The sequence below is a fragment of the Urtica dioica genome, chromosome 11 (genome assembly GCF_054948205.1).
Source record: "Urtica dioica subsp. dioica isolate 48M chromosome 11, U.dioica_male_clone48M_v1_H2, whole genome shotgun sequence".
In the NCBI taxonomy this organism is placed as follows: Eukaryota; Viridiplantae; Streptophyta; class Magnoliopsida; order Rosales; family Urticaceae; genus Urtica; species Urtica dioica.
The window spans coordinates 16,436,339-16,451,632 of NC_142766.1; the positions used below are offsets into that span (position 1 = coordinate 16,436,339).

General features: G+C 35.3%; 3 protein-coding genes and 1 non-coding gene across 4 annotated transcripts; 1 reads left to right on the forward strand and 3 right to left on the reverse strand.

Annotated features, from left to right (window-relative positions):
- The first annotated feature begins 1,541 nt into the window (after positions 1 to 1,541).
- On the forward strand, positions 1,542 to 5,745 carry LOC149381722 (asparagine synthetase [glutamine-hydrolyzing]). Its single transcript, XM_089602068.1, has 13 exons — positions 1,542 to 1,721; positions 2,504 to 2,642; positions 2,717 to 2,812; positions 2,897 to 3,038; positions 3,344 to 3,534; positions 3,614 to 3,775; positions 3,895 to 3,975; positions 4,122 to 4,343; positions 4,430 to 4,564; positions 4,670 to 4,750; positions 4,858 to 4,944; positions 5,035 to 5,142; positions 5,224 to 5,745. The coding sequence occupies exons 1-13, from the start codon at positions 1,642 to 1,644 to the stop codon at positions 5,458 to 5,460; spliced, it is 1,761 nt and encodes a 586-aa protein (XP_089458194.1). The 5' UTR covers positions 1,542 to 1,641; the 3' UTR covers positions 5,461 to 5,745.
- A 1,746-nt stretch (positions 5,746 to 7,491) lies between these two features.
- On the reverse strand, positions 7,492 to 11,253 carry PMR5 (Pmr5/Cas1p GDSL/SGNH-like acyl-esterase family protein (DUF828)). The gene is made up of 5 exons (XM_089601148.1): positions 10,832 to 11,253; positions 10,577 to 10,748; positions 9,924 to 10,102; positions 9,241 to 9,399; positions 7,492 to 8,168 (listed from the first exon to the last, which is right to left on the reverse strand). The coding sequence occupies exons 1-5, from the start codon at positions 11,179 to 11,181 to the stop codon at positions 7,802 to 7,804; spliced, it is 1,227 nt and encodes a 408-aa protein (XP_089457274.1). The 5' UTR covers positions 11,182 to 11,253; the 3' UTR covers positions 7,492 to 7,801.
- Positions 7,529 to 7,600, reverse strand: TRNAH-GUG (transfer RNA histidin (anticodon GUG)). The gene has a single exon. It is a non-coding gene; the product is annotated as a tRNA-His (tRNA).
- Positions 11,254 to 13,660: 2,407 nt separating the features above from the next.
- On the reverse strand, positions 13,661 to 14,686 carry LOC149381725 (uncharacterized). Its single transcript, XM_089601840.1, has 2 exons — positions 14,388 to 14,686; positions 13,661 to 14,318 (listed from the first exon to the last, which is right to left on the reverse strand). Exons 1-2 carry the CDS (start codon positions 14,670 to 14,672, stop codon positions 13,755 to 13,757), a joined length of 849 nt encoding a protein of 282 aa, XP_089457966.1. The 5' UTR covers positions 14,673 to 14,686; the 3' UTR covers positions 13,661 to 13,754.
- Positions 14,687 to 15,294: the final 608 nt, after the last annotated feature.

Below are 15,294 nucleotides of genomic sequence, written 5' to 3' on the forward strand. Positions count from 1 at the left end.
ATTTTTGAAGTTTTGATACAAAAAAAAAATTATTTGAAAAAAATAGGAGAGAGAAAGTGACGAATTTGTTAATAAATAAGGGCAAATCAGACCTTAATTATTGCCACATAAGTCATTTGGCTATATCTCTAAAAATTGTCAAACATAGGCCAGATCCAAAATCACATGTTTAAAGTGGCCTAGTTACTTACAAATCTCTAAAATAAATATATTATAGTAAAAAGACTAAAATAGACATGTTTTAAAAATTAAATAACAATTATTAATATGATGATTTATATGCATATATATGAATTATAACAATAAATTAGATATATATTTACAACAAAAATTTATTTTGTTTTTAATATAAAGTTTTTTAATTATTAACAAAAAAAAATTAATAAAGTTTTTTTAATAATTTTTTTTAATATAAATTAAATAATTTTTTATTTTTAATATAAATTAGATAATTTTTTTAGTAGATAATTTCGAGATTTCACAAAAAAATAAGGATATTAAAGTAATTGTATATCAAGATACATAAACGCTTTTTCCAAAAGCTAAGATTCTTAGTTTTTCTGTTTTATGTACAATTTTTAAAATCACTTTTGAAGTTTTTTTTTCTAAAAACTATTTTACCAAATGTAAACAAGCGGTTTAGTTTTTTCTAAAAACAAAAACAGAGATTAATAAACTGTGCTAAACATGACCAATATAAACTTCAGAACAAGGTTACCAAAGAGATTTTGAATATTTCAAGTCTTTGCATCTTTTGAGTTGTATTAATTACTTCTATTGATTTAGTCTCACCAATATTTTTTGCTGTTAATAATAATCATATTTAATGCAAGCTATCGTAATTTATAAGTTTGGAATTGTCTTATATCTTAATTTTTAATGATTTCTTTGAGGAACATACTTATATTTCTTTCCTATACATTATTTATTGTAGCTCCAATAATAAAGATAATGGGATCAGTATTATCATTAATTAACGGCAGGTTATATTTCTTGAAAAGAATATAAAAAATTCTGGACCAATTGTGTGCACATGCCAACAACATATTATCTTATCTACAAATTGTTCTGTAATTAATTAAATTATAAAACTAAAAAAAAAAGTCAGAGATCCTACAAATGAACACGTGTTAATGTTGAAAAACCGAACATAAAAGAAAATGGAATTGAGGGTGGATTTTAATTTATCTTGACCGAACCAAACTACTATTTTTTATTTTGATCAATCCAAACTGCTATTATTGTCCAAATAAACTTAGAAAAAATCTGACTCAGCAGTGTGGTTAAATGGATAAACCCGGCCGTAAAAATCGGAGCCCCCTCCTGTGTGAGGCCTCGACGCTGCGACAAACAACAACACGCCACGTGGTTACACAAGAGACGTCATTGACGGTGGGCCCGGGATATTCCAGGATTAGACGGTTGGCGGTGAGTGATGACGTATGCCAAGTTGGACGATCAGCGAAACGACAGCGTTTTGTCTCGGGTTGGAATTTTTGGACCCTATAAATACGTTGTCCCGTGCAACGCTTAAAACTCACAAATACTCAGCTCCAACAAAAAAAAGCCTGTATTATTGCTATCGTTTTACGCAAAAATACGTGTTTAATTGATCCTCTGTCTTCGTTTTAGTAAAACAAAATGTGTGGAATATTGGCTGTTCTGTGTTGCTCCGATGACTCTCAGGCCAAAAGAGTCCGAGTTCTCGAGCTATCTCGCAGGTACATAAAACCTTCTTATTACTAATTTTTTTTTTTTTTGGGTCCTTAACGAAATGAGATTTCATGATGATGATCAATCTCAAATTCTGTATTATTTTAGAAGTTCTATGGTTAGACGTAAATAACGCGTTGATATATTATATATACATGTACATAAATGCCAAGAGAGTTTTTATGACAAAGCTCGTATATAAATACATCAGCATCTTGGTCCTACCTATTGAAATAATCACTTACCAGAAAATGTTTTTGGGGCTAATATTATTATAAATTTATAAAGTTACAGATTAGATAAATACTTTAATTATCTATACAAAAATTATCCTAAGATATATATATATGCAAAATTATTATTTCGTATCACTTTTTTATTTTTTATTTTGTGGCTTGGAATGGACATGTGTTGATTTTTATGTCACATAATGCTATATTGGTTGCACATCACAGTCCCAACTCCTTCAAGAGCTAAAAAAAAAAAAAGTAGAACAGTAAATCTTTGTTCATATCATATCAATAGTCGATCATAATAACACGACATATACCATTTCAATTCCATATTAATCAACGAATTTTTGTATTATTTAAATTCTCCTTTTTTTGAGATTTATTACTACGCAATTTATTTTGGTTTTTATCGTAATAAGCCGGTCCCACGTAGACAAGCCCGAAGGGAATGAATGACGTCATGAACATAATAAATGTACAGAATCTATGTTAATTTATTTTCTAATTTAAAAAAAAAAAAAAAAATTAATAGTTAAAAAAAATGTAAACATATACAGGTTGAAGCACCGTGGGCCAGACTGGAGTGGTCTTCACCAGCACGGTGACTGCTTTTTGGCTCACCAGAGGCTCGCCATCATCGACCCTGCCTCCGGTGACCAGCCTCTCTTCAACGAGGACATGACCGTCGCTGTCACGGTATCATAACCCACCATATCCACGTATTTACATATTTACCACTCGGTAGTAATCACATGAGACGCGGTGTACAGGTGAATGGGGAGATCTATAACCACGAGGAGCTGAGGAAGAGCTTGCCCGGCCACAAGTTCAGGACCGGAAGTGACTGTGATGTCATTGCACACTTGGTTCGTGACTTATTCCTCTCCTCACATCTCTCCAATCAATCATTTATTATTTTTTTAAAATTATTAATTGAATTATTTGTGTAGTACGAAGAGTACGGCGAGGACTTCGTGGACATGCTCGACGGAATATTCGCGTTTGTTCTGCTCGACACTCGCGACAACACGTTCATCGCCGCTCGCGACGCCATCGGTGTCACTCCTCTGTATATCGGCTGGGGACAAGACGGTAAATATATACCTCTCTCTCGATATACCTTGATCGGTATATAGTCGGTAAATTTTAGTTAAATAGCCATGAGATTTTATTAATGAAACCAAAAAAGCACTAATAATTGTAAATAATCATCAAACGCCAAAGACATAAATTGAATGCTAAAAAAATATTAACTATTTGCTTAAAATTTACAAAAAGTTGACTATTTAACAAATCTTCAAATTTTTGGTGGCTTAGTTATTTAATTAATTGATCTTGATTTGGTATAAAGATGATAGTGTTGGGGTGGTGAGTGATGTTTTTTCGTTGAATTCCAGGGTCGGTATGGATATCGTCGGAGCTGAAGGGGTTGAACGACGACTGCGAGCACTTCGAGGTGTTCCCGCCGGGACACCTGTACTCGAGCAAGAACGGCGGTCTCAGGCGCTGGTACAACCCGCCATGGTTCAACGAGGCCATCCCTTCCGTCCCCTACGACCCCCTCGTCCTCAGAAAGGCTTTCGAAGACGTAAACGAATTATAAAATTCATCCAAAGTATATGATGATTTTGTTTGTGTTATTTACTTTTCGTGTTTGTTTTGCCCAGTCTGTGATCAAGAGGCTTATGACCGATGTCCCTTTCGGAGTGTTGCTCTCGGGAGGCTTAGATTCGTCTCTCGTGGCTTCAATCACGGCTCGCCACCTGGCGGGGTCCAGAGCCGCCAAGCAATGGGGGACTCAACTCCATTCTTTCTGCGTCGGCCTAGAGGTCGATTCCTCTGTTTTTTTTTTTTTTTTTTCCTTTCTTTTGCTGCGAAGATCATTGCTTGTGTTTTGAACCAACAACATGGCTGATAATATTGTTGTGTATTTTCGTGGTGGGAACAGGGTTCTCCGGATTTGAAGGCTGCAAGAGAAGTCGCCGACTATTTGGGGACGTTTCACCATGAGTTCGTCTACACCGTTCAGGTATGTAAATTACATATAAGCCCCGATCGATCGTCTATTAGCAATGAAATGAGAGGAGTGACACGTGACCCTGTATAAGCTTTTTTCGGGTTCGCTTATCATTTTCGATATGGATCCTTAACAATCATGATCTGGCTATGTGACAGGACGGGATTGATGCGATCGAGGAAGTGATATACCACGTGGAGACTTACGACGTGACGACGATCCGGGCTAGCACGCCCATGTTTCTGATGTCGCGGAAGATCAAGTCGTTGGGGGTGAAGATGGTCATGTCCGGCGAAGGCTCCGATGAGATCTTCGGCGGCTATTTGTACTTCCACAAGGCTCCAAACAAGGAAGAGCTCCACCGCGAGACCTGTCACAAGGTTCGCTCTTCTACATATATTTATTTATTGCTTTTTATATATATCAGGCCAAGAGTGTTTGAGAAATTAATACGATTTACTTGCAGATCAAGGCGCTGCACCAATACGATTGCTTAAGGGCAAACAAAGCCACCTCGGCTTGGGGTTTGGAAGCTCGAGTCCCGTTCTTGGACAAGGAGTTCATCAACACCGCTATGTCTATTGATCCGGAGTACAAGATGGTACCGAAAAATTAAAATAAGAAACTAGTACAGTTGGTTTTTGCGGGTTATTTTTTTTCTTCTTTATTTTCTTCATGAAATGTATTGAACCTCGGTTGAATTCAGATCAAGCCCGAAGAAGGAAGGATTGAGAAGTGGGTGCTGAGGAGAGCCTTTGATGACGAGGAAAACCCCTACCTCCCAAAGGTACACAATCACATACACAAACACAAACTCTCATCTTAATTTGTACGATTCACAGTTTCATTCGAGTCTCTTCTGACGATTTTGTGTTTTGATTTGATTGTGCGCAGCACATCCTGTACAGACAGAAAGAGCAATTCAGCGACGGAGTCGGCTACAGCTGGATCGACGGCCTCAAAGCTCACGCTGCGCAACATGTAACACATTTACCATTTTAAAAAAAAAAATGAAGAACAAAATCAATTTTGCACCAAATTAATTTGCATGAAAATATTATGGCCACACAGGTGAGTGATAGGATGATGCTAAACGCTGCGAATATCTTCCCTCACAACACTCCTACCACAAAAGAAGCCTATTATTACCGCATCATCTTCGAGCGCGCATTCCCTCAGGTACAACAACTTTACTACTTTTTTCCTAAATTAATTTTTTGATTCTTTTTTTCAATTATAAATTTGTTTATCTTATGTCAGAACTCGGCGAGGCTAACGGTGCCGGGAGGAGCGAGTGTGGCTTGCAGTACGGCCAAGGCGGTTGAGTGGGACGAGTCATGGGCCAAGAATCTCGACCCGTCGGGCCGGGCTGCTCTCGGCGTCCACGCCTCTGCCTACAACGATTCCGTTCCCAGCGCCGTTGTCATTCAGCCCGAGATCATCAACAACGTGCCACAGATTTCGGGGACCAATCCACCGGTTGCGATTCTAGGCTAGTAAAGTGGGGTTATTATGTGTGCGTGTGTGTACGTGATTGTGTAGCTTGAATAAAGACCAAGAACAATCTGTATTACTAGTGCTAATTTGAGGTCATATTTATTAGACCCCTCTGCCTGGGCAGTGTGAGATTTGAGAGACTGCTCTAGTAAGTTTGTTTGTTTTTTTTTTCTTTTTTCTTTTTTTTCCCCTTGTAATATTGCCTGTTTTCTTGTGATGTTTGGCTTTTGCCAATTCTGTGTATGTACTGGCTTTTCTCTATAATACAAGTTCTCTGCTGTTTAAGTGTTTGTTGTTCATACTTCAAAGTATGAATGAACAGAAGTTTTTCTTCCTCTAAACTGTTTATGCTCCATTTACTGGTTTTGATTTAAACTCCTTGACAATGTTTTTTGTAAATAAAGTGTGGACAGTGGTGTTTTATCATTTGAACATGTCAGCAAGACTTGAATACTTACACAACCAAAACCGGATTCTTTACCGGAGTTTGTGATTGCTTGATGCGGATCGGTAGAATAGTCTCTCTCACGCCCTGACTTCGACTAGGATCCACATTGGATCTAAACCAAGGATTTGTAAATCTTTTTCCATTATTTTTATGTGGTTGGTGCTTTTTGTTCTAGATTTCTTACGCAGGAAGTTATCTTTGGTTATGCTTGATTAACGCGTTTTGTGAGTTTTCTGTTGTTATTCTCTTACACAAACAAACGAGCTTTGGGTAACTGACTTTTTGTGAACCCAATACTGGAACTTGATCTTTTAAGCCTCTCAAGAATTACTTAGACTTGGAATTTCATGATCTACTTGATATAAGTTGGATTGGATCTTAATCTCATTATCCGCAATCAGATTAAAATAGACTGTAGGAAGTCAAGTTTCATATTGGGAATTAGACTCTTCTCTTATCATGTGTTTTATTGGGCTTGGACTTTGACGCCTCAGGCCTAAATATATTACCCCTACAAAAGATTTTAGAGAAACTCTACAAACATCTTATTTGACGATAATCATTTCCTAAATATCTAAATTTTCAAATATTCTATTAAAAAAAAAACTCTTATTTCATTTTCATATGATTTTGCCATTATTTTAAATGAAATGATAACAACTAAAACGAAAAGAAAGCTACAATTGTAAAAACAAAAACAAAAAATGTAATAAATATAGATTGAGTAATTTTCACATAACTAAAAAAAAATAAAAATATACGATTATAATAGATTTGTGTCCGATGGGGAATGATTTGTGCAGAGTTCAGATGCTGTCGGTGGTATTAAGCAAATGCTCGCCGTGAAAATCAAGAAATCATGGTGAAAGATGTAAGGGAAAATATCAAGAGTATCCCTTCAGTTTAATCGAAATGCGCGATTTATATCCTCATTTTTTAGAAATATCAGACATATCCTTTCAGTTTAATATAAATGACATATATCTCCCCTAAAAATGTGTTATATTTCAAATACCACCATTTTCATTTATTTTTTTACAAAAAATAATTTAAATTCTCTAAAATACCCTTAATAGAATAAATATTTATTTACTATTTTATTAAAAAAAATTAAAACTTCTCTTATAAATAAAAATCCTTAACTTTTTATATTAAAAAAAAAAATCAATTTTTTTATATATAAATTCCAAGTCTATTTTAATCTTATGTCAATTTGGATGTGGTACTGCTTTATCCTCTGTAATCAACATTGGTGAAACCGGATTTTCGTTTTTAATTGTATTTGAATATAATACATTAAGCAGGATATTGCAACATTAAAGAATTTGCCAGTTTAACTTTGTCGTTTAAAAATTACAAAATTAAAATTTAATTCATTATTTGAAATAATTAAATCCTTTTTTATGAGAAAAAAAAAGTGTTTTGTAGTTGAATGTAAATGTAATTATGATTACGTGAAAATTTTACCGAGTTAAAATTTATGACTTCATGATTTGAAAAGAGTTCAATTCATTATTGCAAAGAAAAGTATAAAATTCAAGAAGCGTTTAATTCATTACTTGAAAAGAACTCGTCAACGAATATACCAAATTAAAAATTTCTTTCATTTCTCAAAAAAACTGTGGCTGCTGGGATTCGAGCCCAGGTCTCCACGGCCACAACGTGGAATTCTTACCACTAAACTACAGCCACTTTGTTGCGTAGCGAACGAAAGAATAATACTAGAATCAATCCCCTATATTTTCATTCAACGCATTAATGCTTGTAAGCTCATCATAAAAATAGTAAACAAGGAAAAAAAAAAAAAAGATAGCAACTACTACTACATTAGAGCTTGTATGAAACCAAATAAATATAGAAGAAAGAAAATAGTAACAAGACATGTGTGAGCGATTAGTAGAGAAGGGCGGTATAGAAGAGTTGGTTCCAGGTGTCAGGGAGGCCAGGGAGGCACCAGTGGCTGCAGTCGGAGGATCGAGCCGGGTTGGCCCTCTGCTGAGGGCTGAGGTCGCCGCTGTAGATGGAAGGGTGGCCGTCTTTTCTGAGAGCGGAGAGGAGAGTGATGTCCATCACCGAGATGGGGGTGTGCATGCCCCTTATCACCGTCTCCACCACCCTCATCTGCTCCGGATACGTTCCCGCCGTGTATGCCGACGCTCCTCTCGTCGGCGACGTCTCTCCGTAGCAGTTCTTCGTTGACGTCGTCGTCCTTCTCGTCGTTCTCTCCGTTTCTGCCGCCCCCGCATTCCATTCCCCCGGGCTGCAATGAAATTTTTAGTTACATGGGAAAGTCTACTAAAAAACATAATATGATAGAGAGCGAGAGCGCATCGTGTGTTGTTATATGGCTAAATAGACGATTGAAACTAAGGATCCATATTAGGTAATCGCATTATAATAGTTTGATATTGTGAAATAGTCAACGTTTCATAAATAGTCACTTTCATTTATTAAACCACATCATTTTTATGATTATTTATTTAAGATTTAAAAAACGTTGACTATATAGAAATTACGAACGTTTTAATTGGCTATATACCTATTTTTTTTTGTAAAATTGATGAATTCGTAAAATAGTTAAAATTTGCTTAAAATGGTTAAAATTTATTAATCACCTGATTTCAAATGGTTGTTTTGTATGAACTATCAAATGGGGCATAAGCTTCTCGTAGTAGACCAATAAAATTTAGATGTCTAATACGATTATCAAAGTCCGAATACCATAATTATTTGACACATTTGTTTTTAGTTCCGCTTGGGGTGACAACAACCTTCATAAGAAAACATTGGTTCCAAAAGTTCATGTGCATAAGTATGTGTTTGCTCATTATCAAACTTTTGGAATTGGACACTTCTATCTTTGTGACCGACACTTAACCTAACTATTCTCTTTGACTAAAATACACAGCATGCGTTGTGTGTGTGTGTGTTTTGGCGTTGTTTGTACCCTGAAATTTTGGTGGTGAATAGAGTTGATACTGGTCAGCTCAGCTCACTTGAGTAGATGAACTTTTATTTTTTTATTTAATTCTCCATAATTTAACATAAATAAATAAATTAATATCTGCTCAGTCATAACCATGTGGTAAAAACGCTAAGCTCAAATAGTGGGCCATAGAGACCCAGAAAACAGCTAAGCATGGGTTTGGGATTTTTTGTTTTTTTTCATATCTTTTATATTTTTGGTGCTTCGAGCCACTAGATTTTTTCACCACTACCTTCCCACACGTAATAATGAAAACAGTCCCCCAATTATTTGAGACAGAGAAAAAAATAATAATAAATAAAGAATGAACGAATTAAAAGTGGAGGGAAATGAAAAGAGGACTGACTTGTAATGTGTGGGAGAAATAGAGAGAAAGAAGACTCTTGTTTTGGAGCGGTCAATGTTAGAGTCAACCCAATTGGCCCAAGTTCGAAGGCCTTTATCCATGGCAGCCACTCGATCCATGTCTTGGTAGTATTGCCCTCCCGATTCCATGTACTCCCATCTACACGTTACCCACAACTAAATGAGTCTACCACAACGATCTCTATCATAATTTAAAGCTATTGTTGGTTAATTTTTTTTTTTTTTTTTAATATTCAACAGGATGAAAAGATGCATGACTTTTTTTTTGGGTCTATATTTTCAATGGAAAATGACATAACTACCAATTACCAAGTCCTCAATATGTATATCATTTGCGAGTTATCCCAAATATGGCAATTTCACATCGATTTATCAAACTTCTTTTTCCTAATAAAGAAACCTTTTTTTCCCTTTCATGCAGTATAATATCAAAAACTCTCTTCCAATCCAAGGTTACCTAAAATACCATCATTCACAAAACCATCTCCTAAACGTGTGACTTGTTGTAACACTCTTCGCATACATAATTAGAGTTTAACGTTAATCTATTAACCTTTATTTTCTTTTCTTTTTCGGGTTAATCGATTTTCCCGGTTAATTTTAACAGCACGGTAAAAACTAACCGGTCAAAAAGCCCATAACTAGTTGAAGATATACACTAACCCTTGGAGTGATCCAGTGTGGGTCCACCAGTGGCCGGAGTTGAAGGAGATGACATCAGCGGAGAGCCAATCGGCGGCATTGGCGGAGATGTGGTCGAGCCGAAGAATTCTTCTGCCGTGGGACTCGCCAATGTCCACTAAATATGGGGCTCGATAGAACGAGAGTGACACTCCATAATCCTTCAATAAGTTTTTTTTTGTCACAAATCAATTAATTATCAGAAAGAATCACACATTTTGCTGTAACGTTATTTGGACAAAAATACATGAGCGTTTTTCTCGATTGCTTGGTCCCAACTGGCCTAAATACACACACATTATTGTATTTAAAAAGTAAACCTTTTTGGGCCCCTCAATGACGATTTCTCAATTTTCTTTCTTCACCAAAGCACACATTTATATGTATTTTTATTTCAAATTAAACAATTTTGATCTTCATATGCAAGTTTGAAAAAAGTGCAATCAGAAGAACAAACAATCCCATTACCCAATGTAGGTGAAGATTTAATTTTTTATTTATTTATTTTGGTTAATTTCTACTGATTAGAATTCCAACAATTTTGTGATGACATTGAAAGAGACAAGGGCAAGAGAATACTTTATTTTACAAGCATTAAATTCGACCACTTTATTTTACAGATTATAAAAACTGACCAAGAACTTGAAGGTGGAAAGAGGATCGCCTCTGATCATCTGCGTCTGAGAGTCACGCGCCGAAGAAGAGACCAAGCAAATCAATGACTCCCATTGATTCCTTCCCAGAGAGTCCCCTACGAACATCACGGTTTTGCCGCTCATCTTCATCAAGAACTCTTCTCCGTCGAACCTTAATTTCAGAACGAAACCCATTTACGGAAACCGAAAAAGAAAACGACCCAACAACTCAAAAACGTGTCTTTCTTTCTTTACCTCGGAAGCTCACAGTTCAATGGTCTCCAACGGTACTTGAGGTAGTCCTTGTCGGGTCTTCCGTACATCTGGCAGTTGAACTCGGCGTCGATGAGAGGACAGTCCGAGGATTCGTAGAGAGGGTACGAGTCGTCTCTGACCCACGTGCCGGCGAACAAAGCGCACGTGCTCTGGTTGCTCTGGAACATGGGTTGTCTTCTGTGGTGTTGGTTGGTGTGCTGGTTCTTCAAGCTCAAGATAATGGCTGACGAAGCTCTCTGGGAATGGTGTTCAAGAAGAAGAATAAGAAGAAGAGGAATTACAATGAGAAATGTCCGACCTTGTGATTGTGGCGATAAGTTTGGAGGCATTTTTGCCGAGAAAGAAGAAAATAAAAAAAGGGTAAAGGTTTAGAGAGAGAAGAAGAAGAAGAAGAAGAAGAAAGGAACTAATGGGATTTGGTTATGTTTGTCCTGTAATTTATATAGGTAATACATAATAAAAATTGCTTATAAAAAAAATGTTTGGGTTTATAATGGGGTTTTGTTTTGTTGCATGTGAAAGAAGGGTTTTTTTTTTTTTTTTTTTTTTTTGAGGGAATGTGAAAGAAGGTTTCACGTGGAGTAAATGGACTTTGGAGACGGTGGATTTGTGATTTTTAATTTATTTTTATTTTTAGGAATGGGTCTGTGACTTGTTGTGTGAGAGATGGATTTGAATTGTGGCCTGTTATCATTTTATGAGTTATGACATTATTTTTCAACTATTTTACAGTCCTATTTTTTTTGTCATGGCGTAGACCCAAAAATATCTTGAAATGGGTCTGGGATTGGATCAGATATGCCCCTCCTTTTTCTCCTGTGAAACTTGTGTTGGTACATTCCATTGGGATTGGGCAATTTCTACTTAGCATTGAGCAACAGAGGGGTGATAACTTTATTTATTTATTTTTAATATCAAGAGAGATACCATAATAATAAAGTTGCGTAAAATAAGATTTATGAGTTTTATATAGTACAAAAAAAATTGATTTCTACATGTAGTTTTAGTAAATAGGAAAAACTAAATTAAAAAGTATACTCTGTCACTCTTTTTTTTTGTAAGTAATTTTTTTATTTATTATTTTTTATATTTTATCACATGTTTTAAATTATTTGTACCATGTATTCAAGATTAATTGTTATTTTTTGCAGAAAAATAAAATTTGTGTACTTCGTCGCTAAATACTCAACGTGATTATGCGATAAGTATATGAGTTAGACTGTTAGAGTGGTGCATTTTAAACTTAAATGGATAAAGCGAGACTAGTCTAAAGTGTAAAAACGAAACATGTGATTGTAACTATTAAACACGAACTCCTGCGTAATTAGCATATGCTAAATTGTGATTTCAATAGGCTGAATAAAATGACATAACATTACAGGAATTGGACATGAATATTATCATTTAAGATTGTTGTTACCAAAACAAGAAACTGCTTTTTTGACACATTTATCATCAATTTCTCACAAATAATATATTTTGTGATAAGTTTGTCATTATAAATAGAATTTTGTGACAAAAAAAAATTAAATTTTGATAAGAATATTCATGTCTAACGCACTAACAAGTTTATGGGCTTTTAATTTTAATGGAAGAAAAAAGTAAGCCAGTTGGAAAATATTGGACCAATAATTACACGTAGCTCAATTAATAATAGTGTTTTTTCTTGAATGTTGGTAGGGGTAGGGGTGTCTGACTAGGATACAAACAATGTGGCTGAGGTCATTGCAAGTCTTCCAAAATTAAGAAATAAAAATAAAAATTATGTTTCTCAAGTCGCTTCAATATTTGATTACCAAAAGCTCTCATCAATCAAGATCATACTGAAAGGGGACAAAGAAAGAAATACAATACTTGCCTAGCTTAGACACACTAATATAAAATGCATGATTTTTATCGTTTTTTTAATTTCATATACTTGTGTTTGGGAATAAGCAAAAATAACTTGGCAAGAAAAGGCTATATGCTTTCCTTCATCTACATACCACCATATAGATATAGATAGAGCATTATTCTTATTTGTTTTTCACGCTTTGCAGAAAAAATAAAATAATAAATGAATTAGGTTTGTCTATTTAATAAGTTCACAAGTCGTCAAGTGCCGTCATAATCAGGTTATTAATCAAATACAGTAATCTCTTATTGTATTCTTCCTCAGTGGAAACCTTGTACGATGGTTCATTCCATAGTGGGAACAGGTTTTGCTAATAATAGGTTTTTTAGTTTTGAATTTCATATCTTCATAATCATGCGCTCATTTTATGAGATGTTAAAACAAAACGACTTAATATAAACGGCGGACCAATTATATTGGATTCAAATCTGATTATAGTTTATACCTCTTGATTAATTATAGTAAAAATACGAAGGAAAAAAAAAATTGAAAGACTTGCAAGAAATCAAAACTTGAAGACTTTTAGGGACTCGGTTTAAACACTAAGAGCGTCTCCAGTGGAGCGCAATAACCTCCCTGTTATTGCGCTAGTGCCCCCACTGGAGCGCAATAAGCCACGCTATATTAGCGTGGGAAGTTATTTCCCCACAGTGCAGCGCTATTTGTAGCGCTGCACTGTTTACGCGTTAAAAATTTTTTTTTTTTTTTTTTTTTTCTCTTTTAGGTTTTAAAATTTACCCAAATGCCCAAATTGTATATAATTACTTAATATTTACCCCTAAAATTATTTAATTTATATAAAATTTATTATTGTGCATAATTTAAAAGACAACAATATTTTAAAATACAACAATGATATTTGCACATTGCAAGAAAATTATAATATTAAAACGGTCATAATCAACTAATACCAAACACAATTACATTAGCAATTTAGAAGAAAGTCAACAAAAAAACTCAAAAGACATTAAAAACACAATGCAACAAAATAAAATAACAATAGATAAACTAATATTCTGGAAGATTGGTGCCGGATCCCCCGAGACCGGTAAAATATTGAGAATATGAATCAGAAGTCGGAGGTGGTGCATGGGATTGTTGTTGTTCAAGCCTCTTTTGCATAATTTTCGCTTGTTCGGCTTGAACATATGCCCGAACCTGTGGATCTGGTATTGAACTTAAATCCCGGAACAATATTTTATTTTCTTCCTTGATTTCTTTCAATTCCAAGTGGCGTTGCCTGATAACACTTGTCTTCTTCAATTGCTCAAGAAGTTCTTTATTTCCTTCCTCAATACCACTAATTCTAGACATTATTCCATCATCCACTTTTTTTTTTAATTTGGCTTTCTTCACCCCAATCGGCCGCTCAGGAGGAGATGGATGTCTAGCAGATTCAGGAGTTGGATTTTCTGACTCTTGTGGGCAAGATGAACCTCGAGATGTTTGTCTTGCACTTGAGGCTCCATCTTGGAATTTTTCAAAATTCTTAATAATGTTCCACACATGATCAAACTTCCAACCTTTCTTGAATTTTTCATCTTGTGAAAGCAATACTTTAGCTTGATCCATCTAAAAGTTGATAAAACAATGGTTAAGTAAAAATCTAATCGTGAGAAAATAATAAACTATATTACTCACAATATCTTCAGTTGAAGCACCGCTTGGGTGTCTATTCTCAATTTGTCGAATGCATGCATGCATCTTCCTTGTAGCTTTCTCAATCACTTGAATACGGCACTGGATTGATCGCGTCGAACGCATCTCTGAATCCGGACTTTTGCCGTTGTTGTAAGCTTCCGCAACACGAGTCCAAAACTGATCGGATGATTGGTATATACCGATGATTGGGTCTTGCGAAATCTCCATGTAAACCCTACAAAGGAGTTTGTCTTCATCTCGAGAGTAATTAGAAGCTCTAGACATTTTTTTTAGTAAGGTGAGTGATGTGGTGAAATTACAACTTATGAAGACAATATTTATAGCAAGATTCTCACGTTTCTCAACTCATTCTGACGCGATTTGACTACTCACTTACAAGATTCTCACGTTTCTCAACTCATTCTGACGCGATTTGACTACTCACTTACAAGATTCTCACGTTTCTCAACTCATTCTGACGCGATTTGACTACTCACTTACAAGATTCTCACGTTTCTCAACTCATTCTGACGCGATTTGACTACTCACTTACAAGATTCTCACGTTTCTCAACTCATTCTGACGCGATTTGACTACTCACTTACAAGATTCTCACGTTTCTCAACTCGTTTCTCAGCTTTATCATTAACTTTTTTCTCTATAAAATACCAATTCTATCATGAGTTTTAATACACACACTCATTCTATTCTGAATATAATACACATTCTCTCATTTTATCTCCCAAAATGAATACTAATTGGTCCTCGTCGTCTTCAAGCTCGGATGACGATTTCATTACTAGTTTGGATGAAGAGGAGGAGGCCATAACTCGTGCTATCATCAACAACAATATCTTGATTACAGAGCTTATCCGTCAACATTCAAGCCAAGTAGACATGAAAGCGG

Coding starts and splice junctions, on each gene's coding strand:
- LOC149381722 (XM_089602068.1), top strand. CDS start 1,642: ATGTGTGGAATATTGGCTGTTCTGTGTTGCTCCGATGACTCTCAGGCC. Junction 1,722..2,503: donor GTTCTCGAGCTATCTCGCAG/GTACATAAAACC, acceptor AAACATATACAG/GTTGAAGCACCGTGGGCCAG. Junction 3,039..3,343: donor TATCGGCTGGGGACAAGACG/GTAAATATATAC, acceptor GTTGAATTCCAG/GGTCGGTATGGATATCGTCG.
- PMR5 (XM_089601148.1), bottom strand. CDS start 11,181: ATGCCTCCAAACTTATCGCCACAATCACAAGGTCGGACATTTCTCATT. Junction 10,749..10,831: donor TTGAACTGTGAGCTTCCGAG/GTAAAGAAAGAA, acceptor TCTGAAATTAAG/GTTCGACGGAGAAGAGTTCT. Junction 8,169..9,240: donor ATTTCTCCCACACATTACAA/GTCAGTCCTCTT, acceptor ATTTCATTGCAG/CCCGGGGGAATGGAATGCGG.
- LOC149381725 (XM_089601840.1), bottom strand. CDS start 14,672: ATGTCTAGAGCTTCTAATTACTCTCGAGATGAAGACAAACTCCTTTGT. Junction 14,319..14,387: donor GTGCTTCAACTGAAGATATT/GTGAGTAATATA, acceptor ATCAACTTTTAG/ATGGATCAAGCTAAAGTATT.